General features: G+C 41.2%; 1 protein-coding gene across 1 annotated transcript in view; it reads left to right on the forward strand.

The window, feature by feature from the left end:
• Positions 1 to 18,631: 18,631 nt before the first annotated feature.
• The window catches only part of MED4 (mediator complex subunit 4), a 17,574-nt gene continuing 11,276 nt past the window's right edge, over positions 18,632 to 24,929 (forward strand). The window contains exons 1-2 of the mRNA XM_002919113.4: positions 18,632 to 18,809; positions 24,253 to 24,319. Coding sequence (XP_002919159.2) covers positions 18,685 to 18,809; positions 24,253 to 24,319 — 192 coding nt within the window. The 5' untranslated portion in view covers positions 18,632 to 18,684. The remainder of the gene's footprint in view (positions 18,810 to 24,252; positions 24,320 to 24,929) is intronic.

Here is a 24,929-nt window from a genome sequence, read left to right on the forward strand (position 1 = left end):
TACTTTTTTTTTCCCACAGGCCCCTGATACAGCCCTGCCTCTGGTGCTTCAGCTCCTTCCAAATATACTTACAATTTTGCCCTTCCTGACATTCCTACGAAACTGTGACTCGACCTTCATATCTGAGCTCAGCTGTTCTATCTCAAACCTCTTTGTAAACCCCTACCACCTGTACTTACCCGTCTTCTCCCTTCCCACCTTACTTTATCTGTGTACATGTCTGTGTTTCTCACTAGACTCTAAGTCCTTTAAGAACATGGGCCATGGGACACCTGGGTGGCTTAGTCAGTTAACCGTCTGCTTTTGGCTCAAGTCATGATCTCAGAATCCTGGGATCGAGTCCCGTATCACTCTCCTTGCTCAGTGTGGAGCCTGCTTCTCCCTCTGCCTCCTGCTCCCCCTGCTTGTGCTCTCTCTCTGACAAATAAATAAATAAAATCTTAAAAAAAAAATGGGCCAGATTTTCTTTTTTCCTTTCTTTTCTTTTCTTTTCTTTTTTTTTTTGCTCCCACACAAGACCTGAAACATGGTAGTTCACTTAATTTTCTTGTACTGTACCCAACCAAACTGAACTCCTACTGGTTACTGCACTTGGAGCCTTGTCCTATTCTAACCCATCCTCCTGATGTCCAACATGATTGATCATCTTGGGTTTCCATCATCCCTTTACTTCCCCTGGATGTTGACCTGATATGAACTGGAGTGCTTCTTTTTTTTTAATAATAATATTTTTTTATTATATTATGTTAGTCACCATACAATACATCCCCGGCTTCCGATGTAAAGCTCGATGGTTCATTAGTTGCGTATAACACCCAGTGCACCATGCAATACGTGCCCTCCTTACTACCCAACCGGTCTATTCCATTCCCCCACCCCCCTCCCCTCTGAAGCCCTTAGTTTGTTTCTCAGAACTGGAGTACTTCTTAACCAAGAGGTAGCTTCTCGTCCACATTCTTTTGCCTCAGCTTCTGTGAGTAACCACCTCGTGGTTTGTGCACTCTTGCCTCAGAAGTGGTTTCTTGTGATTCAGCATCACCCCCTAGAGTGGCAAAGAGACAGGTCCATCAGACATCATGGTCATTCAATACTTTTTGTTCTGAATCTATGCTCTTCAAGCTACTTTTTGATTGTTGCTGGACTTACTATATTGAAAAGTAGTGATCCATAAACATGAACATCTATGATCACTCAGAAGTTATATTTTTCATTATAACTGCATTAATTTTATTCTGTGTTAATGAATTAGCTTCTTGAATAATTCGGGTTTTTTTTTTAAGATTTTTTATTTATTTATGAGAGGGGGGAGGAGCACAGGGAGAGAGACAAGCAGAATCTGCACGGAGCGTGGAGCCTGGTGCAGGGCCTGATCCCAAGACCCCAAGCTCATGACCTAAGCCAAAACCAAGAGTCTGATGCTCAACTGATTGAGCCACCCAAGTGCCCCTTGAAGAATTTGTTTGTATAACCATTACTGATGTACTCAGATTCCTTAAGTTGCAAGAACTAAACTCAATCAAACCGGCTTGTGTGTGGAGCAGCCAGAGATCATAGGAATTCATGGAACAGAGCTTATGATAAAGCTGAAACTTTTGGGAACTGAACCAGGAAAGCTGTCAGGAGCTGGACCAGCCCTTCCTCCCTCTCTCATGGGTCACATGTACTCTTCTTTCCCATTACACTTTTCTTTCCCTATACTCTGCATATCTTTCCTTTTCTTCATAGCATCTATATATTCTTACTTCATTGTAAATTTGGCTTACACAATCTATCATGGCCTCTTCAGTTTTCTCTGTGTTAATACCATTCTCTCTCTCTCATTTTCTTTCTGCCCCCCCCCCAATTTTTCAGAAAGAGAGTTGGTGCCAGGTTATCTTTTTAAGCTGTGAATAAATGTATCTGTAATTAGTCAACTTTGCTCCATCTCTATGACCACTATTTTGGTCAAATGACTATCATTTCTCACCTGAATTAATACAATGATCTTCCTATCATTATGTTCCTCCACTCCCAATACATTTCCCATATCCTTCAAAGATTGCCCATTGCCTACATGATAAAGTACAGCTACTTTAACATGCTTATAAGACACTTCATGTTCTAACCTCATGACCTGGTGCCTAGGTACCTCACCAGCCTCGTGTCTTACTTCTCAATCTTGTACTCTGCTTCCCATCATACTGAAATTATTTAAATTGCTTAAAACATGCTGTGTTTTCTCTTATCTCTGGTTATATGCTCTTCCTTCCACCTTGGAAACTCTTCCTCTTCTACAACTGGCCTTCTGTTACTTAGTCTTCAGCCCTCAGCTTAAACATCACTTCTTCCAGGAAGTCTTCCTTGATCAGGTTACTTGACTATGCTGCTAGATGCTCCCATAACTTTCCCTATCATAGCAGAACAATTTATATCTTCCTATTTCATTGTCAGACTTTCTAGGTAGAGTGTAAGACTCCTGATAGCAAGGAATGTGTCTCTTTTGTTCACCATTGTATTCCTGGTCTTTAACAGTCACTTAATAAATATTTGATAAATGAGTGTAGGCCCTACCATAGGTAACTGATACTATTAGTTATTGGGAGCAGGGTCAGTGCATGACATATGAATGTACCTTTATTCTAATTAATGTGTCTTAAGCAGGTATGTGAGAAGGAAGTTTCCCTTAGTAGGGGCTGTGGTCCTGTTAGACAACATGACTGAAACATTTAATTCTTGTAAGAATCTAGAACAGTACTTATGACCATAGTTGCTCAATAAATCGCTGAATGAATGAATGAATGAATGGGAAGGCTTGGGCCCAGAGTTGACGCAGGATTTTTTTTTTTAATCTGAACCCTCTTCAGCTTTCCACTACCATCCTGTTTCCTAAAAGGAACAAAAGGAGACAGTCTCGAGAAATGTATCCCAACTCTCCCTGACAGAGGCCTGTGCACTATCCGCTCTTCCTTGCAGGCTCCTCCAGGATCCCTCATCTCTGACCTTGACCCTCTGTCCTGACAGCTTAGGGCAGTGTCAGACCTCAGCAGTCTCTTTTTCCCTGTACTACCCAGGTTCTGGGGTACTACCCAGGTTCCTGGGGTGCACGCCCTACAGAAGCTGCAGGAATATCAAGTATTACTTGGAATAAGAAAGAGGGTTAGTTAGAGCTTTATAATCCCTAGACTTTTTCCCATCTCACTGTCCTTGATGCACAGACGTGGGCCAGGTTCTTCATTAGTACGCTGGATATAAAGTTGACTGACCCATGTCTTCGGATGCAAACCATCCAGAAAGGTACAATTTTGCAAAAAGATTTAAATATGCATCTGTCCTAATGGTCACTTGTCAAATGTTTATGTTCCACCATTCCACCACTTCATCTCTAAATCCGACATTGAACCCACGGCAGTGTTGATGTTTAAAGACTAAGGGAAGAACCACTGAGACAGCTAAAACCAAATGATCTACATTCCCTTTGAAGTTGTAGGGCCTTTGTTGGAGGAACAACACGGTAGTCCTGCCAGAACCTGAGAAATACCTTTGGAGCACTTTGCACAGCACATTGGCCCGGCAGGAGCATTGTGTACAAGTCAATCTTGGATGGATTGCCTGGTCATCCAGCAAATGAAGCATTATGCGTTTGTCTGGCTAAGATGAGATAAAAAGCATGGATCAGACAGAGTGAAATGTGGCCAACATTTGGCAGGAGCTTTCCAATGGAAATAAAAGGTCCTAACAAAGAGTGGAGCTTGCATTTTCAGATCTCCTAGGAGAGAGAATTTGGTGTCTGTAATTAGAAATTTTATATCAGGTGTTAGATTCACAAAATGGACTGACCATTCTCTGGAAACCTGACTGCTGAGGACAGAGAGTCACTGTGCTCCCGGCTGGCTTGGGGCTGCCTGAAGGGACTAACTTGTGGGTGGGTTTGAGGACCAGACCTGGCTGGGGCCCAGCATGTCGAAGAGCAGCAAGTTATCCAAGAAGAGGCAAGGGCCGAGCACCAGAGAATCTGAAAAGACAAAGAAGCTACTGTTCTGCCCTGATGAGTGCCAAGAAACCTCCCTTAACCTCATTGCTTTTATTCAAATATTTTGCAGGAATCTCACCCTGATGCCTTTAATGGTAAAAAATCTTCTGGCTAGGGTTGAAATCAGATAACGTAAGGATAGATGTATTTGAAAGTTAAATGGAAAAATGGGAAAGAATGATGAGGTAGTTCTATTAAGAAGGCTAAATGGGCTGGGAATTTGGTGGTTTTGAGGTGGGTTCAATTCTTCATTTCCTGGCACTTCGATTTCTATCTCTGCCTTTGCAGGGGATACAGTGACTCATTTGCACACAGGGTCACACAGGACTTTCTGGATTGTGATAAACATGCAGAGAGACAAGGTTAAGGTGATCCGAGGCCAATTTTGCCAGTAGAATGTGGTGTTTAGCTCATCAGGTTTTTTCTAAATTAAATCAAATCAGTAAACATTTGTCAAGCATCTGCCTATCATACGAGGGGCTAACACACAAAAATGAACAGGATTTGAAATGCAAGGAAAGGAAAAACAAACCGGCAGCATGGAGATTATAGTTAATCTTTTCTGAATTGTCTCCACAGTTAGAGACAGGAAGGGAGCTAACTTTGTAACAGCCTAAAAGGAAACTTTTCTGGGAAATCTCCCTTAATCTAGCCAAAACAAATATTTCCATCTGGGAGAACACAAAAGTTAAAATGCATGTAAAACTGATCTTCACATTAAGATGCTAGGAAAGTCAACCAACTTCAATAAAAATACTGAACCTTTACTATGTGGTAGGTACCGGTTCTATGAAATTAAAAAGGCATGGCCAACATTCATGATGACAAATTTAAACATATATTATTCCATGCAAAAAAAAAGTTCCCTTGTCCTTAAACATTTTTTTTTTTTGGTTGTTGTCGTTTAGGGATGTTAGATATAGAAGAAGTTTAAAAAAAATATTGTATTTGAAGTTCATGAATTTGGCAAAATCTATTATGGATTCCTTGTGTATCAACTGAAGCCACGTGGGTAATGGTTAATTGGCCATACCCCAGCAGCATTGGTTTGTTGAATGATGGCTGCTGTGTCCCTGAAGATTCTTCTTTTTTTAGATTTATTTATTAATTTATGAGAGAGAGAGAGTTTGCAGAGAGGGGGAGGGGCAGAGGGAGAGAGAATCTCAAGCAGACTTCCCACTGAGTCCAGAGCCCCACACACGCAGGGCTCAGTCTCACAACCCTGAGATCATGACCTGAGTCGAAACCAAGAGTCAGATGCTTAATGAACTGAGCCATTCAGGCGCCCCATCCCAGAAGATTCTTGAAGGCATTAAGGCTATTGGGGCTAACCGTAACATCACATATCTGTGCTTTGGATTGGAATTATATTGACTTTATTCAGCAAACACTAGCTGAGAAAAACAGGAAAGAACATTTAGAGTGTATATAATTCATTCATTCTTCCAGCTACCTTAAATTCTATCCTTAAATCAGGTTATACCACCTTAAATCAGGACAATATTAAGTTAGCATCTCACAAAATTGTCTTAGTTGGCCCCAGAGGATTCTGGGGGAAAGGCTTCCAGAGAAAAAGGGTATGAAAACTACCTGATATGTTGGATCTTTTGTAAAAATCAGTGGAGAATTGTTGTAAGAGATTGCAAGAAGAAAAAGAAATAGAAATTACTGGAAAAACTAAAAGCTGTAGAGGATGGGATTATGACATTAATCCCTTTGCCTTGTTCTGCTCTGAATGACAATTATATAAATTAGGATATTGTAAATATTGCTGAGCGCTTAAACATGGTTTAATGGTAGTTTACCTGAAAAACATCAGTTTTTTGTTTTGTTTTGGTTTTTAGAGAGATCGCTTGCACCCATTAGCGGGGGAGGGAAGGGGAGGAGGAGTAGGGGAAGGGCAGAGGGAGCAGGAGAGAGAGAATCTTAAGCAGGTTCCGCACTCAGTGCAGAGCCTGACTCAGGACCCTGAGATCATGACCTGAGCTGAAATCAAGAGTTGAAAGCTTAACTGACAGAGCACCCAGGCACCCTCAGAATTCTTTAAATAGACTTTTATTTTAGAATAATTTTAGACTAACAGAAAATATTATGAATCAGATAGTAGAGAGATTCCAAAATATTCCACACTATTTTCTCCTATTTTTAATATCTTACATCGGTATATTTGTCACAATTAATGAACCAATTCTGATACATTATTATTAACTAAAGCCCATGCTTTATTCAGATTTCCTTAGTTTCACCTTGTGTTCTTTTTCTGTTCCAGAATCCATCCAGGATACTACCTTACATTTAGTTGTCATATCTCCTAGGGCTCCTCTTGATTGTGCCAGTTTCTCAGACTTTCCTTGGTTTCAATGAACTTGACATTTTGGAGAAATCAGTTGCATTGTAGAATGTCCTCAGCTGGATTTGTTTGATGAGGTTATGAGTTTGGAGGAAGATCACAACAGTAAAATGCCATTCTCATCACATTATATCAAGGGTACTTACTACTTACTTGACTTATTACTCCTGATTAATTCTGATCACCTGGCTGAGATAGTATTTGTCAGATTTCTCTGCTGTGAGATTTCTTCCCCCACCCTTTCCATACTGTACTGTTTGGAAGGAAGTTACCATGAATAGCATACACTTAGGGAGCAGGGAGTTTACGCACCAACTCCTTGAGGGTACAGTAGCTACGTAGTTTACTTAGAATTCTACATAAGAGATTTGTCTACCCTCCCCAATTTATTTATTTATCCAATCATTTATTTACATCAGCATGGACTCATGAATACTTATTTTATATTTTAGGCTATAACTCAATACTGTGTTACTTATTTTGTCACTCAAATTGTTCCACCTTTCATATTGAGAACTCTTTCAGTTGGCTCCTATGGCCCTTTGACGTACCACACCATTGTAGATCTTTTCTTTTCTTTTCAACACTTCCTTACTTTCTGGCAGTGAATAGATGCCACGTTCATCTTGTATATTTCTTGTCCCTGTGCTAGAATCAGCCATTTCTCCAAGGAAATGAAGAATGATATTATGTACCAGAGCCAAGATCTAGACCCTAAGTATGCCTGTTGCTAGCAGGAGAAAGGGATTATTGCTTCTAGGCCTTCTCCAGCTGACAGATCAAGGAAATATATGTGTATGTACCAATCAGAGTATACACACACACACACACACACACACACACACACACACACTGCTCTTTGTAACCATCTGTACCTCTGTTAAGTAAACATGAGTTCATACTGATGTGTCCGACTCTAATCCACTACCATATGGATTATCCTAGCCTTGTCATCTTGCTTGTTTATAACATCCTACCCCTATAGTGAGAAATCTGGCTCCCACATCTGCCATCTATTTACTTGCCCGTTCAATTCCAATCTACATGTATACTGGTTTCAGAATTGTTTACCTATACTTGCTTGAGACAAAAAAAAATTTATTAACTAGACTACAGTGCTTATATATCGTTTATTTTACTGTAGTCTTACAGATGGAAATTACTTAGATCAGCACCTTTTATACTCACCCCCGTCAGTGAGGTTGTTTCATACATTTATAATCTAGCTAGATGATTTTGTCTGCATTCCCTCCTAGGGTCTTCTGACCTCCTAAATAATTTTTTTAATTTGTATATGTTAAGGTTCACTCTTTGTGCTATCAAGTTCTATGAGGTTTTACAAATGCATAGTGTTATATATCCCCCATTGAAACATCATACAGAACAGTTCGTCACCCTGAAAAATCCTCTGTGCTTCACCTTTTCAACCCTCCCCACTTCCTGAGCCCTTGGCAACCACTGATCTGTTTACCATCTCAATCGTTAAGCCTTTTTTAGAATGTAATATAAATGGAATCATACCAGAATCTAGTGTTTTTGGACTAGTTTCTTTCATTTAGCAATATGCATTTAAAATTCTCATTTTTTATTGATGAATAGTAATATAAAATATGGATATACTAATGTTTGTTTATTCTATTGCTTATCCAACATATTGAAAAACATATTAGTTGTTTCCACTTAAAAATTGTTTTAATAAATTGCAAACTTAAAATGAATCAGCAAAAATTATATGATTTCAAAAAAAGGTACTGTAATCCTAGTGTTCATTGAAAGAAGTAAGAAGTTACAATGTTAGTTGCTGTACAACATAGCGTCGTGGTGAAGAACACAGGCTCTGAATTTGGACGGTCACCTCCCAAGATGTGTGAGCTGAGCTAGTTACCTAAATGCTCTGGGCCTCAGTGTCCTCGTTTGCAAACAGGGAGAGTAATTGTACCTGTAGAGCGTTAAACACTACTTAGCTTGATTAATGTTAGCTATTATTATAACTTATAATGTTTTCATGTAACAAGCACTTGATATATATTATTTTATGCCTTCCAAAAGGATTTCAAAGGAGTACGATTATCCTCATTTGTAGACGAGAACCTGAAATGCAGAGGCCATAAAGAAATGGAAACAGTACTTGAACTGAGGCCTATAATATTGCAAAGGCTCTGATCTTTTAACTTACCACAGTGATTCTCCAGAGCCTAAGAGAAGTCCCCTTTCATTCAGCTGTAGACAAGCTGTACCTGGGGCATCATCTTCACTTTGAATTGCTACATTTTATGAAGGGCCAACTAGAATGTGTGAGAGGGACAGTAATCAGGGTGATGAAACATCTAGAAACCCTTTTAAATGAGGCGCTACTGAAGGAACTAGAGATGATTGGTATGGAAAACAAAAAGTTGGGAAGGAAATATAGTAAAATGGTAACAATATGTGTATCTTAATGGTGGGTTAACAGGTAATTTTATTTTTTCTTTATGTTTTCCAGGTTTTTAAAGATGAACATGTTTTTCTTTAAGTTTGCTTTTATTTTTTATACTTTTGTTATAAAGGAAAAAACACTTTAACAAATAATAGTCAAGAGAGAAACTTGAGTGATGGAAGTTAACTAAACTTACTCTGGTAATCATTTCATAATATATACATATATCAAATCATTATGTTGTATACCTTAAGTTATACAATATTACATGCCATTTGTATCTCAATAACTAGAACAAAATAATAGTTATATATAAACATCAAGCACAATGTTTAGTCCCTTTTTTAAAAAAATGATTTATTCAGGTTTTATTTTGAAATCTAAAACTGAGATTTTCGAAATGTGTATTTGAAAACATAACCTTTTTTTCCTTGTTAATTCTATAAGTACAGTTCACATTGAGAAGAAAGAAAGAAAGAAAAAAGAAAAAAAGCTTGACAGTCTGTCCTGCAAAAGACAGATTAAATGTATTACTTATTACTCAGGAGACAGGTTAGGCCCAATGTGTGAAAATTATCTTGATGGACATTTGGGCTCAAAATAAATGAAAACAGCTGACAGGTGCAGAGGACAGCTTTCCTCTACCAGAAAATGTTCCATCACAGGCTGGGCAGATGTTCAATCAGACTAGAGTGGATGACCTCTGAGGTCTCTTTCAGCTTTTATTCTATAACCTGGGCTTCTACTAATGAGCACAGCATGTTTTTAATTGTTTTAGCTCATGATGCACAAATCGAGGCTGCTAACATAAATGCATTTAGTGTATTCATCTCCAGGCACCCAAGAAACACTTAGCAATGTGCTTTATGTATGAGAAGAAATGAACCCCTATTTCCTTAAAATCGAATTGAGAACATCTACTCATTCAAACTAGTTTGTAGTAGTTTCCTAGGGCTGCTCTAATAAATTGGCAAAAACCAGGGGCCCCTGGATGGCACAGTCAGTGAAGTGACCCACCCTTGGGTTCAGTGCAGGTTGTGATCTCAGGGTCCTGAGATCAAGCCCTGTGTCAGGCTCCACACTCAGCATGCTTTGTGCTTTGTTCCTCTCCCTCCCTCTGCTCCTCTCCCCGCCTCTCCCCCAGCTCGCTCTGTTGCTCTCGCTCTCTCTCAAATAAATAAATAAAATCTAAAAAAAAAAAAGTTGGTGAGATATTTTAACCATTCTCTATCTGATATTAATTCCTTACTATGGTTCTTCCTTCCTCTATGCCTGCCAGTCTTTCTGCCCCATCCGCTTTCTTAGGAGTTTCTGCTTTCACTTTCTCCAGGAAGACTTCCTTGACCACTATCGTCTTGTTCATCTTTACAGGTCCAGCATTTATGTGGTCCTTGGCATGTAAACAGAGCTAATTAAATATTTGTTGAAAAAATAAATTAATCTGTGAAAAGGAGGCCAATAATGTTACCCACCTTTCTTTTGAGTTACTGAGAAGTGGTTCGTTTTCAATGATGCCTGAGGAATTTCAGGAAGATGAGACTTTATTTATAGGAGGTCTGTTCATTCTAGAAAACCTTTCCATTGAAACCACACCTCAAATATTTACAGAGAATCAGATGTTTAACCTGAACTGTTTTGGTTTTTTTTTTTTCAATTCTCAAGGACTAAGTAGGGAGTTAAAGACAAATGCCATGCCTTCCAAGCTTCCCATGGAGCTAACGATTTTAATTAACACTGAGCAATTTTGAAGAGTGGAAGTTTTGTGTTGTGCTGTGTTTTGGAATGAGGATTGAGTTCTTCTGATGAAGGCTCCATGATATAACAAGGACAGGGGGATGAAGGAGATAAGAGCCTTTTTTTCGGACTGTGAAACTTCTCTTGATGTAGAGAAGCCCCAGTTGGATTTACGAGAGATAACTTGGCTTATTAAAAGCAGTTTAGGGGCCCCTGGGTGGCTTAGTCAGTTAAGTGTGTGACTCTTGATTTTGGTTCAGGTCATAATCTCAGGGATGTAAGATCGAGTCCCGCATCTGGCTCCATGCTCAGCACTGAGTCTGCTTGAGATTGTCTCTCTCCCTCTCTCTCTCTGCCCCTCTCCCTTCCTCTCTAAAAAAAAAAAAGAGCAGATTAAATGGCACATTTGAGGCTTTGCAATTGATTTAAAAATTGAAGTTGCTGTCCTAAAAGCCAGCTAGTTGCTGGGAAACCCCCTCTTCCCCCAATAGCTTTTTGAGAGGTAATTTATGGTTTCAAAAACCATAAATGGTGTTTTTGAGATGGAAGCTTGATCCTGAACTGAGTGTTATTTTCACCTGGGATTAGAGGCTCTGAGGCCCATGCTCTGAAGTAGAGTTTCAAGGTTTTTTGATTCTTGAAGAGAGTTAAGGAATGTATTGGGCCTGTTTTCCTTTTCTCACGGCCTGACTACAGGGAGAGAATTGCCTGAATCTGACTCTCTACCCCACTCTTAGTGGGTTTGACCTTGAACATGAGCCTTCAAACTTACTTTGGTAACTGGCTGGGGAGACAAGCTTCAGGACTAGTGTCTGTTGGGTTGCAAAGTAACCATGACCACTGTCAATGGGATATTCCATTTCTGGTTGAGGATTTTATAAATATTTGGAGTTGCTTTTGAGACTACCCAAGGAGAATATGGACAAAAAAGACTGAAAATAAGGTTTTACCATTTAGAGGCAAAACTACAGCTATCCACAGTTTGTTTGGTGATTTTGGCACCTCTGTCAACAACAAACCCAGTGACAGTCATTGGTGCCCACTCTGTGTCAGGCAGCATTTTGGCACTGGGGCCACATCAGTGAGCAAAAGACAAGAAGTTCTGGCCTCACATAGTTTACATTTCAGTGGAAGTGATAATTAGCAAAACACACATCAACTAACTTATAGAATGTTAAAAGATGAAAAATGCTATGGAAAAAAGCAGAGCAGGGTAAAGAGAATGGAATGTGGGGATAGATTGCAGTAGGAAAAAAGACAACCAGGTGGGCCTCCTTGAGAAAGGGAGATTCCTGCAGGAAGTGAGGAGTTAGCCATTTGACTATTGGGGGACCAACGGATGAAGGCATGGAGACTAGACAGTGGGGGAGCCCTCAGGCAGGCTGTTCTGGTGTGCTTGAGGACTGGAATGGCTGGAGCAGAGTGAACAGAGGGGAGTAAAGAAGGAAAGCTCAGAAGGGCAATGCCAGGTCAGATGATGCCAGGCCCCATTGCTCATTGTTTTTCGTTTTTACTCTGAGTGGAAGGGGAGCCACTGCAGAACTTTGAGCAGAGGAATAACATGATCTAACTTGATTTTAAAGAGGTGCCTGCGACTGCTGTGCTGGGAATAGCCTGCAGATGTGAGGGGAGAAGCAGAGAGAACAGTGGGAAGGCGATCTCAGTAAATGTAGCTGAGGGATGATGGAGATGTGGACCTGAGATTAGAAGTGGAAAGAAGTGGAAAGATGAGATGTGGACCAGTTCTGGGCATGTCCTGAAGGCAGAGCTATCTTGACTTCTGGATGGATGTGGTGTATGAGAAACAAAGAGAAGAGTCAAGAAGAACCCTATGTTTTTGCCTGGACAATGAAAATGAAGAAGCCGCCATCTACTGGGTTGAGGGGAGCTGCAGGTGGTGTTGTGTGTGTTGGGGGTGGGTGGGTGTAGATCAGGAATTCGGTTTTGCCTATATATTTGAGAAACCCAAGGAGAAGTGTAACAGCCCTCCAACCAGTCTTAAGGGCTAACTTGCCTCAAGCTTACGCACTCCTTGCTGGCTGCCTGAAGTCCCTTGGTGCGCAGCAGAACTAACCTACTTCCGTTGAGACTTGCAGACCACTGGCCTTGAGGAGTGAACGACCAGACCTTCCCAGAAGCTAAGGCCTGACTGTATTGGAAAACAGCTGTGGCTGATGCCAGGAAGTCTGTTCATGGTCATGTCCACCTCGGACTAACTGCCAGGGCACTTGCTTATCCTGCACAGAGCAGCCCCCTCCATTTCCTAAGCCTCTCCTTTAGAACCCTCCAGCTTCACCTGGACGGAGAAGATGGTCTCTGAGACATTAGTCCACCATCTTCCCAGGTCACCCACTTCCTGAATAGAGCAACCTTTCCTTTCCCCACAGCACTGGTGTCTCAAGCATTGATTTTCAAGGAGGGTATAGCCCCACTTTAGTTCAGAACCAGTTCTCTGTTCAGTAACAGAAGTAGCTAGTAGGAGCTGGATATACAACCTGACGTCAGAGGTCAGGTCTGGGTGGAAAACATACATTTGGAAGTCAGCTTACAGATAGTATTTAAAGCCCCTTGGGGCGCCTGGGTGGCTCAGTTAAGCATCTGCCTTCAGTTCAGGTCATGATCTCAGGGTCCTGGGATCGAGCCCCACATCAGGCTCCCTGCTCAGCAGGGAGTCTGCTTCTCTCTCTGCTCCTCTCCCTGCTCATGCACGCGTGCACGCTCTCTCTCTTTCTCTCTTAAATAAGTAAGTAAATAAATAAAATCTTAAAAAAATAAAGCCCCTGGATTGGGTGAGACGACCAAAAATGAGTTGGTGGAAATGAGGACTAAGAAGAGTACCCCAAACACTCCTCTGTGTAGAGGTCAAGGTTGAGAGGAGGAATCAGCCAGAGAGATTGAGAGGAGAGATCAGGGAGGAAGGCGAAAAATGAAGAGAGCCTGGAATGCTAGAAATCCATGTGGAGAGAGTGTTCCCCAGGCTAAGCGAGTGATTGACAGGTGCAGAGCTGCAGAGCCATCGAGCACAAAGCATGCCAACACGGTGGTTTTCTTTTTTTCTTTTTTTTTTTTTAAAGATTTTATTTATTTATTCGACAGAGATAGAGACAGCCAGCTAGAGAGGGAACACAAGCAGGGGGAGTGGGAAAGGAAGAAGCAGGCTCATAGCGGAGGAGCCCGATGTGGGGGCTCGATCCCACAACGCCGGGATCATGCCCTGAGCCGAAGGCAGACGCCCAACCACTGTGCCACCCAGGCGCCCCCAACACGGTGGTTTTCAATGACCATATTAGCAACACGGTGGTTTTCAATGACCTTTACAATCTGAGTTTTGGTGGGGAAGTGAGGATGAAAACTAACTGAAATTGTATAAAGAAGGAATGGAGTTGGAAACAAAATATTTAGATAACTCTTTGTAGGTGTTTTGCTGCAGAGGGGAGCAAAGAAGTGAAGAGGTTGCTGGTGAGGAAAGTGGGGTAAGCATGTTCTAAAAGTAGGAAAATAGCAGCAGCTATGGTGATGGGAATGATAAGTACAGGATGAAACACTGACAGTTGGGAGGTGGGTGGACCACTGGTGCAATGCCTTCAGAGAGATAGAGCTACAGGGAGAGAATGTTCTTTGGCTTAGAGCAAGGGCACGGGCGGTAACTGGCCCAGCAGCAGGGCGGAGGGGCACGATGCTGGTGGCTGGGCACTTGTGGTGGCTATAGTGTGTGGACGTTCAGATTTCTTCTCTTTCTCAGGAAGTTAGAAAGCAAGGTCCTAAGTTGAGAGTGGGAATCAGGGGAAGGAGGTGTGGAGGTTTGGACAAAGAGGAAATGGTGGGAAATTGTGTCAAGGATGGTGGAGAGGGTCTGAACAAGGGTGCACAGTCTCATGTACAGCCATGTGCAGCTCGTTTACCCCAAAGCGTGGTCTTGCCAAGGGAGCAGCACAGATCAAGATAAGGACAGGGAAGTCAAAGGCATAAGGAAGGTGGTGTTTAGAAATCTGCAGATGTCCATTGACTTGCAACCTCTCTGTGTTTTTCTGCTAAGGTTCTTATAACAAGATACCACAGACTGGCTTAAACAACAGACGTTTATTTTCTCACAGTTCTGGAGGCCAGAAGTCCAAGATCAAGGTTTGGTTTGGTTTCTTCTGAGGTTTGTCTCATTGGTTGCAGAAGGTCACCTTTCCGTAAAAACACCAATCGGATTAGATGAGGGCCACCCTAACAGCCTCGTTTTAACTTAATCACTTCGAAGGCCCTATCTCTAAATACACTTACATTCTGAGGTACTGGGGTGTGAGGGCTTCATTATATGAATTTTGAGGGCACACAATTTAGCCCATAATGCTGTCCATCTATGCAATGCCTCCCAGGGAATCATCTCAACATACACTTCATGTGCATGTTTGGTTTAAATTGCTGCCCCCAGAATACAAAAGTCATACAGATTCTCCCTTTGGGGCCCTTCAGGTGGAAGGAGCTGTTTTTCTAAGAGGTAGGGTTGGCATCCTCCTTACTCTCCAATGCTTGCCAATTTTTTTCAATTCACAGTAAAAATATATACTTTATATTTGACCCAGTAAACACATACATAAATACGTAACTGCAAAGTTTGCACAAAGCAGTGCGATGCGCTTTGATGTCCAAGACATTTTCTGTTCTTTTCCATTTTATTTTTCCAAATGCCTAAAGAAATATCTGTTAGGCATCTCAAATAAATAAGAATTACATGGTAAAATGTAAATAAAGTGTAGCAAGGAAAGAACTGATGGTTTAAGAAAAAATCAGATTCTACCTATTGAGAGGACCGGAGGGGAAAGGGGCACGAAAGAGAGAAGAAATCTTTATTCAACATAACAGGAAAGAAATTTCTAAAAGAGTTATAGAATATATGAAAATTACTTTAAAATAGGGAAACAAAGCGTAGAAGAAACAGGGAGAGGAGGATGTCACAGGATATGGGGGCTGAGGAGGTGTGACTGAGAGCTTTTCGGTTTTTGGTAGCTTCTGAACAAAAGTATGTGACTTTTTAACCTTTATATATATTGCTTCATAAAAATAAAAAAATTATTTATTTTTAAGACAACTTTAAAAATATATATATATATATAAAGATTTTATTTATTTGAGAGAGACAGAGATAGTGAGAGAGAGCATGAGCAGGGAGGAGAGGGAGGACCACACTCCCCGCTGAGCAGGAAGCCACTAGGGACTCGGGGCTCAATCCCAGGATCCTGGAATCATGACCTGAGCCAAAGGCAGATGCTTAACCAACTGAGCCAGCCAGGCGCCCCCAAAATAAAAAAAATAATTAAAAAAAATACACATAATACATCTAGCCACCTATTCTGCTGACTCTTAGGGATAGGCCAGTTGAGTTTCCTACTGCATACCCAACCTCCACACCAGAAGTTTGTAGCTGCTTTTTACTCAAAATCCTAAACCGTGCTTTCGAGAGGGCTTTTAGACCAGAGGTTCCCAACCCTTTTTCAATGCATGAAGATACCTCTTTCTTTATAAAGAGAGACAGGCAGTTCTCTGAAAGAAGACTGTCCACTTCATGAAGTGTTAAATAAAGTTTGTAAAAAAAAAAAAATTAAAAGAGAGATAGGATAACCAGGGGCTGAGAGCATAGTCCTTGGAACCAGACTCTGTGTTCAGATCCCAGCTTTGCCACTTATTAGCTGTATGACTTGGGGCAAGTCTCAGAATTTCTCTGCCTCCTCAGCTTCAATATCTGTAATGTGAAGATAATAACAGTACTTACCTCCAGAAGGTGCTGTGAAAATTAATTGAATTAGTTCTTTTTTAAGTGCTTAGACCAGTGCCTGGCATGTTAACTACATTTCACAAGAAGATAGTACTTACCCTTTTGAATCCATAGATTGAGAAAATACATTCAGAATTACCATGAATTAGTTATCTAATAACTATTAAAAATATGTAATATTCATATAATATATTATAAAATAATTCTTATTTTCTTTATCACACCACAATCTACAGTTTGCAAAAGAGTATACCTGTAGGAAATGTATTACTTTTCAGTCTGTGGACAATGTTCAATACACATATGATTTTGTAGTAAATTTGAGGAGGTCTGGAGTTCACAACACACATATACTGTCCAACTACTGACCCTCCATGCCTGTAAATTAGGAACTATATTTGGTCATTTTAACTGATGAGAGTCCTGCCAAAATATTTATGTGGAAGCTACACTAAGAGGATCTCTCCCCCCGCCCCCAGAATCATGGCCCAAGATGAACCTGTGGGAACTGAGTAAACAAAACCAACACAGACTGCAGGAATTTAGCCCCTCTGAAACTTAACATAAGAAATTATTGACCAGAGCTCCTGGGAAGCAGGCTTTGAATACAGGCATCATTAGGAAGCTTAAATATAATGTATTCCATTTTATGTCAATTGACTGTATTCAGAGAAGGGGTTAGCCAAGAGCAGAAGTGAGGGATGGTTGGAAAAGAAAAGGTGTCCTCAGTTCTCTTATACTGTCTGGGGAAGAAGGCACCCTGACCTATGAACACAAATATTCCAATCTCTTTGATACAAACATCCCTATGCTATGGATATACAAATCCTGCATTAGTTAATTTTTAAATCTGTCTTCATTTGTTCTAATCCAAGTTTACCAGGCAACATTCTGGTGATAATTTTTCTTCCTGTGTAAGTTTGTCTGTAAGTAAAATTGTGTTTGGCATTATTACTTTTCCTTGTAAGTGAATAAATCAGCATTCTGGATTATATAGCAGTTGCTACGAATGGCTTTTATTTTTATCATGAGTCCCTGAGAAAATCCTCAAGTCTGGGTACCCAGCAGGAAGCAGGCTCAGCACCTCCAAAAGAACAGGCCAGGGGACAGGATGATGGAATGATGGAGGTAACCCCTGCTTCACTCCCAGTTGTTCTGTAGGTGACATCTCTCCATCTTGTCTTTTAAAATCACAGCTGGGGCTGATACAGAACCCGCATTCCCCATACCGTTGCAACTTTGGTTTTTCCTGATAGGGAAGGTCCCCGACTACATTGTTCTCTCCAGGAAAAGTGGGTTAAGGTGGAGTTTTGGCTTTAATTTGGAATCTGTGTTGTATCGATTATTTAAACCATTTTCTTAAACTACCACTTACATGCTATATTGACTCATTCACTTCAATAGTCATCTTGATCAATGAGCAAAACACTTTGTTGGGAGATATATGATTATAAAGGTGGATTATGAAAATGTAGAAGTAACCCAAGTGTCTGTGAACGGATGAATGGATAAGCAAAATGTGATATCTACATATAATGGAGTATTATTCAGGCATGAAAAGGAAGGAAATTCTGACACATGCTAGAACAGGGATGAAAATGGAAGACATTACGCTAAGTGAAATAAGGCAGTCCCCCAAAGACAAATATTGTGTCATTTCATTTATTTGAGGTCCCTAGGGTAGTCAAACTCAGAGAGAAAGTAGAATGGTGGCTGTCAGGGGCTGGGGTAGGAAGGAATGGGGAATTGTTATTGAATGGGCACAACAGTTAGTTTTGCGAGAGGGAGAGAGGTTATGAAAGTGAGGTTATGGATGGTGGTGATAGCATAACCACATGAATGTGCTTCATGCCACCGAATTGTACACTCAAATATGATTTACATGGTCAGTTTTATGTCATGTGTATTTTACTACCATAAAGAAAAAAAAGACAGATTATGGTCCCTGTCCCAAGGGGCTTACAACCTCTAGGAGAGGCCGAACAGGAAGGTGGGGTTAGCATTACAGGGCTGCAGACTAAAGACAGGTTAATGCTGAGAGTAGCCCATTTCACATAAAAACTGATACAAGACGTAGGTCATTACGCAATTTCCTCAAATGCTTAAAACCCGCTGAGCCTCCCATTCCCTACTTGAAAACCATAGCGCGCAGGGCAAGTGCACTGCGTCGTGCCTCCCTGTTCTCTGCTCTTCTCCCTGGGTTGGACCTGAGAATCCCTCGCTGGCCCATCAGAGGGCGCCGCCGTCCGCAGTGCGTCTCCAGACCCATAGGGGCCGCTGTCGCCTTGGCCTCGTTTCCCCTCGCCTCCGTGACCCTTGCTTCCGCCTCCGTGACACTTGCTTCCGCCTCCGGAGCCCGCCTCTCCTCGCCGGCGCTCAGCTGCGCAGTCTCCGGCTGCGGGCCTGTGGGGAGCATGGCGGCGTCTTTAAGTGGGGAGAAGGAGAAGGAGCGGTCGGGAGGCGGTTCTGGAGCGGCCGGCGGTAACAGCACGCGAGAGCGGCTGCTGTCTGCGCTGGAAGATCTGGAGGTCTTGTCGAGGTAATGCCGTCGGCCTGAGGGCCTGACTGGGCTGGGCCGGGAGGACTGACTGTGAATCGGCCGCGCCTGCCTGGGTGCTCGTTCCTGGGACTCCGTGGGGAGGCCGCGCTCCCAGGGACCGTGCACGAGTGTCGTGGACTTGGCGTCCGCAACCCTTCGGAACTCCCAAGACAGCATCCCTTCTCCTCCCCCCCCGCCTTAGAGGACATTTTAGTAATGGCAGGGACGCAGGAACCCCGACACTGTCAGAAGCGTCAGAACCTTAGAGGTCGCCAGGTGTGGGTACCTTCGTCCGCGGACTCTCGACAGACGTTTAAGGAAACCCCCCTGGGTCCCAAACGCTGGGAGACGGTAGTGAAGGGGAGACTAGATGCGGACATAGAGCAGTCCAGCGTGAAGGGGAGACTAGATGCGGACATAGAGCAGTCCAGCGTCAAGGGGGAAGAGATAGACGTAAACAGACGTTATGGTGCGGAGCCTGTTTTTAATCCGAGGCGTGCGCTCCGGGTTACTGGAACACGGGGACTATAGGTGCCTGTCTCGTTGTAGTTAGCCAGGCTTCCTGGAGAAAGGACTGCGTGGGAAGAGTGAGTTCACCGCACTCAGTAGGCGGCCGGTAGCTGGAATAGCAGGTGCAGACGCCTAGAGGCAGGAGCACGCGCGACTTGGTAGAATTGCAAGTTTGGGATGGTTGGCGTAAAGAGAGTATGGAAGAGGTAGAAGAAATTGAATGTCGTTGTCCTTATTCTGCCATCGTTCATGGTAGTTTGTCAAGTTGAAGTCTTCTTTAACTCTCACATTCACTTGGATGTTGAAATTGTTTTGATTCTTCCTCCTTTGTTGCTCAGATTTGACCTCTTGTTCCCATCCCCACCATTCTATTTTTTCATGCAGCCTCCCTACTGTTTTACTTGTCTTTATGCTTCTGCACTTTCTTTATTGCCCAAGAGCAGCGCTATCTTTTTAAAAGACATGTCATATCACTTTTCTGCTTTAAAATATTTAGTAGGTTCTCGCTGCCCAGTGAGATAAAGTCCAAATGTCTAGCTTAGTGTGCCACTTTTCTGTAAATATGTTTACTTCTGAAGAAGTGACACCCCCTTTGGGAAGTAGTGGCCGCTGCCTTTTGTTCTGAGTGAATCTTGGTCTTCGAATTTCAAATCTTTGCCTTAGTATATTCAGTGAACTATTACTTCTCACCCTTTTACTCTGGAGCCCAGTAAATTCGTTTCTTTTCTGAGTTTACTTGGTGTAACATAATTTGTCTGTTTTGTGACCCTGGTATATATTTCATACTCACCAAGTTTGGAAACTATTTTTTTGAACCTAGTCACAGAGGGTAATGGTCTTTGAAAATTTCTTCTGACATTGGTCAGCTCGGTAGTCAGTCTTAAGATCTTGCCTCTGGATTGTTTGGCTATAGCTCTGTGTATCTGAGGTGTGTTTTCCTGATGCTGTTGGTACCTGCAGGAGTGCGTCTACGTGATAATCATGGACTCTTTGCTTGAAATAGCATAATTAAGTCATTTATCAGTTGTGTTAAATTTGAGACTAAATTGAAATGCTCTTGTATGGGAGTGGCTCAGTCGGTTAAGCGGCTGCCTTCAGCTCAGGTCATAATCCCAGGGTCCTGGGGTCAAGCTCCACACTGGGCTCCTTGCTCAGTGGGGAGCCTGCTTCTCCCTCTGCCTGCCACTCCCCCTGCTTGTGCCCTCTCTCTGTTTCTTTCTCTCTCTGACAAATAAATAAAATCTTTTTTTAAAAAATGAAATGTTCTTGTAAATTGACCAGTTTATCTCTCTCCCTCTTTTTAATATTTCCTTAATTCTGGAGTATAGCATTTTCTGTTTGATGAAATGTATCGTTTAAATTTAAATTTTCCTCAATCTGTTTCTGAAACTTTCCCACTTCATCTTTCTGGTTGTGCATGATTAGTTGAGGTGGTGAGTTCTTTTTTGCATTCTCTGAAAGAAGCTGTAGTTCTGTTGCCCTTTCCCCAGGAATGCTGAAAGCACTTTTGATTTCTCATTGATTTGCAGTACTCATTGAATCTCTTGACAAATTGGAGATAAGCTTCTTCTTTTTTGAGGTCCTTGCAGCCTCAAAAAATAATGGTTATTATAACCATTATTTTAAAAGTTTGTTTTTCTTTTCCTCTGATTTTCTTATGACTTAATCTGCCATGTTATTTTATTTGTTCATCAATAAAGACTGGGTGACAGTGAGTGAGTGAAAATTTATACCTCTTTTTTGACCCTGGAGATGGTGGTGGTAGTAGAAGAGATGTCACTGTGGTTTGCCACTAAAGACTCACTGAGATTTCACAGAATGAGGCTATTCCAGTGTGATCAGCTTTCAGAAAAATGCCATTATGTTAGCAGTCAGATATAGCTACATATACTGATTCTGTGATCTGTGAAATTTGTCATTATCCTCTTAATGAAATTTTTTTGTTTGCATTTTTAAAGAAAAATTGGAAAGAAAAACTAATGTAACCTCTTGACTTTAGAAAACAGTGGGTTTGAAATTTAGGATATATTTTTTTACTGTTACCTGATTATATAGCTTTTCAGTATATTTATTACTTTGTAAAATGTGATAGAATGAGGCAGTGTTTGGAGGAATTTTTTTAAAGATTTTATTTTTTTTATTTGAGAGAGAGCAACAGAGAGAGCGGGAGCACCAGTGAGCGGTGACTGGGGGAGAGGGGCAGAGGGAGAGGGAGAATCGGTATATCTGTTACTTTGTAAAACAAGATAGAATGAGGTAGTCTGTGGAGGAATTTTTAACAATAGAAACACAAATTATAGTCTACAGTTTTTCTTAACATGTTTGTGACTCAGAACTCATTGTCCTTAAGAAATGTTAATAGGAATCTTGACGTTTCCACACCAGCCTATTAATCTGTTTATCTATAATTTACCTGAAGTGTAGTACCACTAATAATATGGGATCTAACCCCCATGTAAATTATATTTCTGTGGGGAATTGTGGATAGATTCTAATTTGATATGCCAGGAGTACAGCTTCTTCTGTAGTGGGGATGGGGCTCTATCTCCCACACCTGTAACCAGAGCCTGGGCCCAGGGGTTCCTTCAGCCTCTTTTTACCATTGGGGAGGACAAAGTTTTCCACTTAGTTCTACACTGCTACTGAACAGCACTGTCTTACAGCTTTCTTCTTCCCACTGTACTCCTGTGCCTAAGGCAGGCTCTTTTAAGGTTTTCTTTGGATTTATACGCCTACATTTGCAAGAAAAGCAGAAAAAGGCTCATTCCACATCTCCCACCATACTTCCCATCCCCACCACCCCCACCCCTGAAACCACCCTTTGTGTAGACCAGAGGTTCTCAACTGTTTATATGTCATCTATGGGGTAAAGAAAAAGGTTAATATAACATGCTGTTTTCATAAAATGTCTGTCTAATCCATCAGCAAGTCCTTTCAGCTCTACCTCCAAAATACATTCTGAGTCTGTACATGTTTCACCGGTTTCCATTACTAAATCCTAGTGGCTAGGACCTAGTCAAAGCCAATGTCATGTTTTTCCTGGAACACTACAGAAGCCACTTAACTTGATTTCCATTTTAGCCCTCTTAAAATCCTTTCTCCAGATAGCTTAGCAAGTTGCTTAAAAACATAAATCAGTTCATGTCATTTCCCTGTTTAAAGTGATCTGGTCACTTCTCATTGTACCTGGAATGAAATACTGTTCGTTTCCCGTGACCTGCAAGGCCCTAACACGGTCTGGCCCCTCCCTCCTCTAACTACCCATGTCCTCATTTTGTGTTCTTCTCCCCAGTACCTACTACTATATTCTGGCCACATTTCCTGAGACCCATCTTTGGGCCCCTGAATTAGCTATGTCTTTTACAAGCATTCTTCATGGCTGGCTTTTCTCACTTAGAGAAGCCTTTCCTGACTCCACCCAGTGTTAAGTAGCCAGACCACCTCACTCACATGCTCTAACACTGCTTTCTTTTTTCCCAACCCTTCTTACTCTGGTTTTATTTACCTATTTTCTTGGTTATTCTTGCGTCCTGTATTAGAGTTTAAATTCCATTGTTCACTTTTATAACCCAAACATCTAGAAAGTGGCACAAAATAGACACTTAAGAAATATTTAATGAATGGATGAATGAAGACTTTGCATTGCCATATCCACTTTTTTCATTAATCAGCTAATTAATTCATACATAATTGTATGTGAACCTTGTAGTGGGGAAGGTTGGGTTCAGTTGGCACCATCCAGAAAAATAGCATGAGGCTAGCAGTAACGAAGATGGAAATATGAAGGTGAAAATAGCCTAGCAGCCAGTGAGAAGGTACAAACACTGGGGCTGACTGGTGGTGTCAGGTAGCTAATTGTGTAGCTGTCCCTCTTGCATAATTTCTGGAGTCCCGTCTATCAGCACGTTTGAAACTAATATATGGATATTGCTTGATACGTATTTTATACTCATCTTTATACTAATTTTCATATAGGAAAATTGGCATGTCTAGTAAGTAAGCATTCCAGAAAGATAGGATTTTATTATATGTAGAATCCCTCTTAGTTGATACCTGTCTAATTTAAAAATTCAGTTCATGTAGAAAATCATTAAAAAATGATTCATCTACTCCTTAATTGTTTTATTTTACCTTAAAGCGTATAAACTTATGTTTTTACTCATCTTTTCAACTAAGACAGGGGTCCGGGAACTTTTTCTGTAAAGGGCCAGATAATAAATATTTTTGGTTTTGGCAGGCCGTAAGTTCTCTGCCTCAACTACCCCACTCTGCCGTGGTAGTGGGAAAGCAGCCACAGATAATGTGTAAATGAAGGGCCATGGCCAGTGGGCTGTATGTAGGGGTTTTTTTTGCATAAACCACCCATATTTCTAGTATGTTTCTTTAAAGCGAAATGAGGGGTGCCTGGCTGGCTCAGTCGGTAGAGCATGTGACTCTTGATCTCAGGGTTGTGAATTCGAGCCCCACGTTGGGCATAGAGATTACTTTAAAAAAAATAGTGACGTGAAATGAGAACTTAGATGCTCATAAGCAGTCTTAGGGTAGACTCTTGCTGAATTTTCATGATTTCCCTTGGTTCTTTGCAGTAGTCCTTTGCAGACAGCTGTGGAGTCTTTCCCAAATATTCAGCTTAGGTTTTTATGGAAACAGCTCTTTTCTGTTGACAGTCACATTTCCTTGGTATTTATGTACTGGATATTAATTTATGTAATTATAGTAGTAAGTAAAACTTGCATAAATGGGTCTGGTAACAAACTGAGTCTTGCTGGTGAGAGCCCAAGTGCACAGTCACTGTGGGGCAGAGGCTGTGTGAATACTCAGCATGCTGTGGGTACCATGAATCCAGCAAGTCAGTTAGGTAGAGATCAGTTGATAAAGCTTCTGTTGTATTTGTTTGGCAAAGATGTTTTGGTTTTTTGTTTTCCTTTTTTAGAGAACTTATAGAAATGTTGGCAATTTCAAGAAACCAAAAGTTGTTGCCACCTGATGAGGAAAACCAGGTAGGTGGCTTCTTTTTAAATTACAAACAAGAAATACCCATAATTTCTGCAGTTGCCCTATTTACATTTACTTTGTGTGAGAACAGGAGGATTGGATTCTGTTAAATTATTAACTACAACTTTTAAATGGATATTTTCTTTGAATCACTTATATAAGGTAACGCTGCTTAAGATAATAGTTGTCTAAGGGTTTAGCAGTATTATTTTCTCTTTTAGTTCTAGTTACACATTATTCATTTTTGTCTTTTGAATTAACCAACAAAGCTTGTTAAATGGAGATTAAAACAATATTTGAAAGAAAAAAGTTAATGCTCTCATAAACTAACCTTTTATTATCTGCTTGGTTCCTCTAATGCAGCTTGAAAATGAATAGAAATAAAGGAGCATGCAACTGTTAATAGAAACTGTTTTGTGGACGTTAAGTTTACAAGTTTTTATTTTCTTTTATCGTTTTTTGTTTTTAAATGATTTTTTATTATATTATGTCAGTCACCTTACAGTACATCCCCGGATTCCGATGTAAAGTTCGATGCTCCATCAGTTGCGTGTAACACCCAGTGTACCATGCAATACGTGCCCTCCTTACCACCCATCACCAGTCTATCCCATT

The sequence above is a fragment of the Ailuropoda melanoleuca genome, chromosome 7 (assembly GCF_002007445.2).
Source record: "Ailuropoda melanoleuca isolate Jingjing chromosome 7, ASM200744v2, whole genome shotgun sequence".
NCBI lineage: Eukaryota > Metazoa > Chordata > Mammalia > Carnivora > Ursidae > Ailuropoda > Ailuropoda melanoleuca.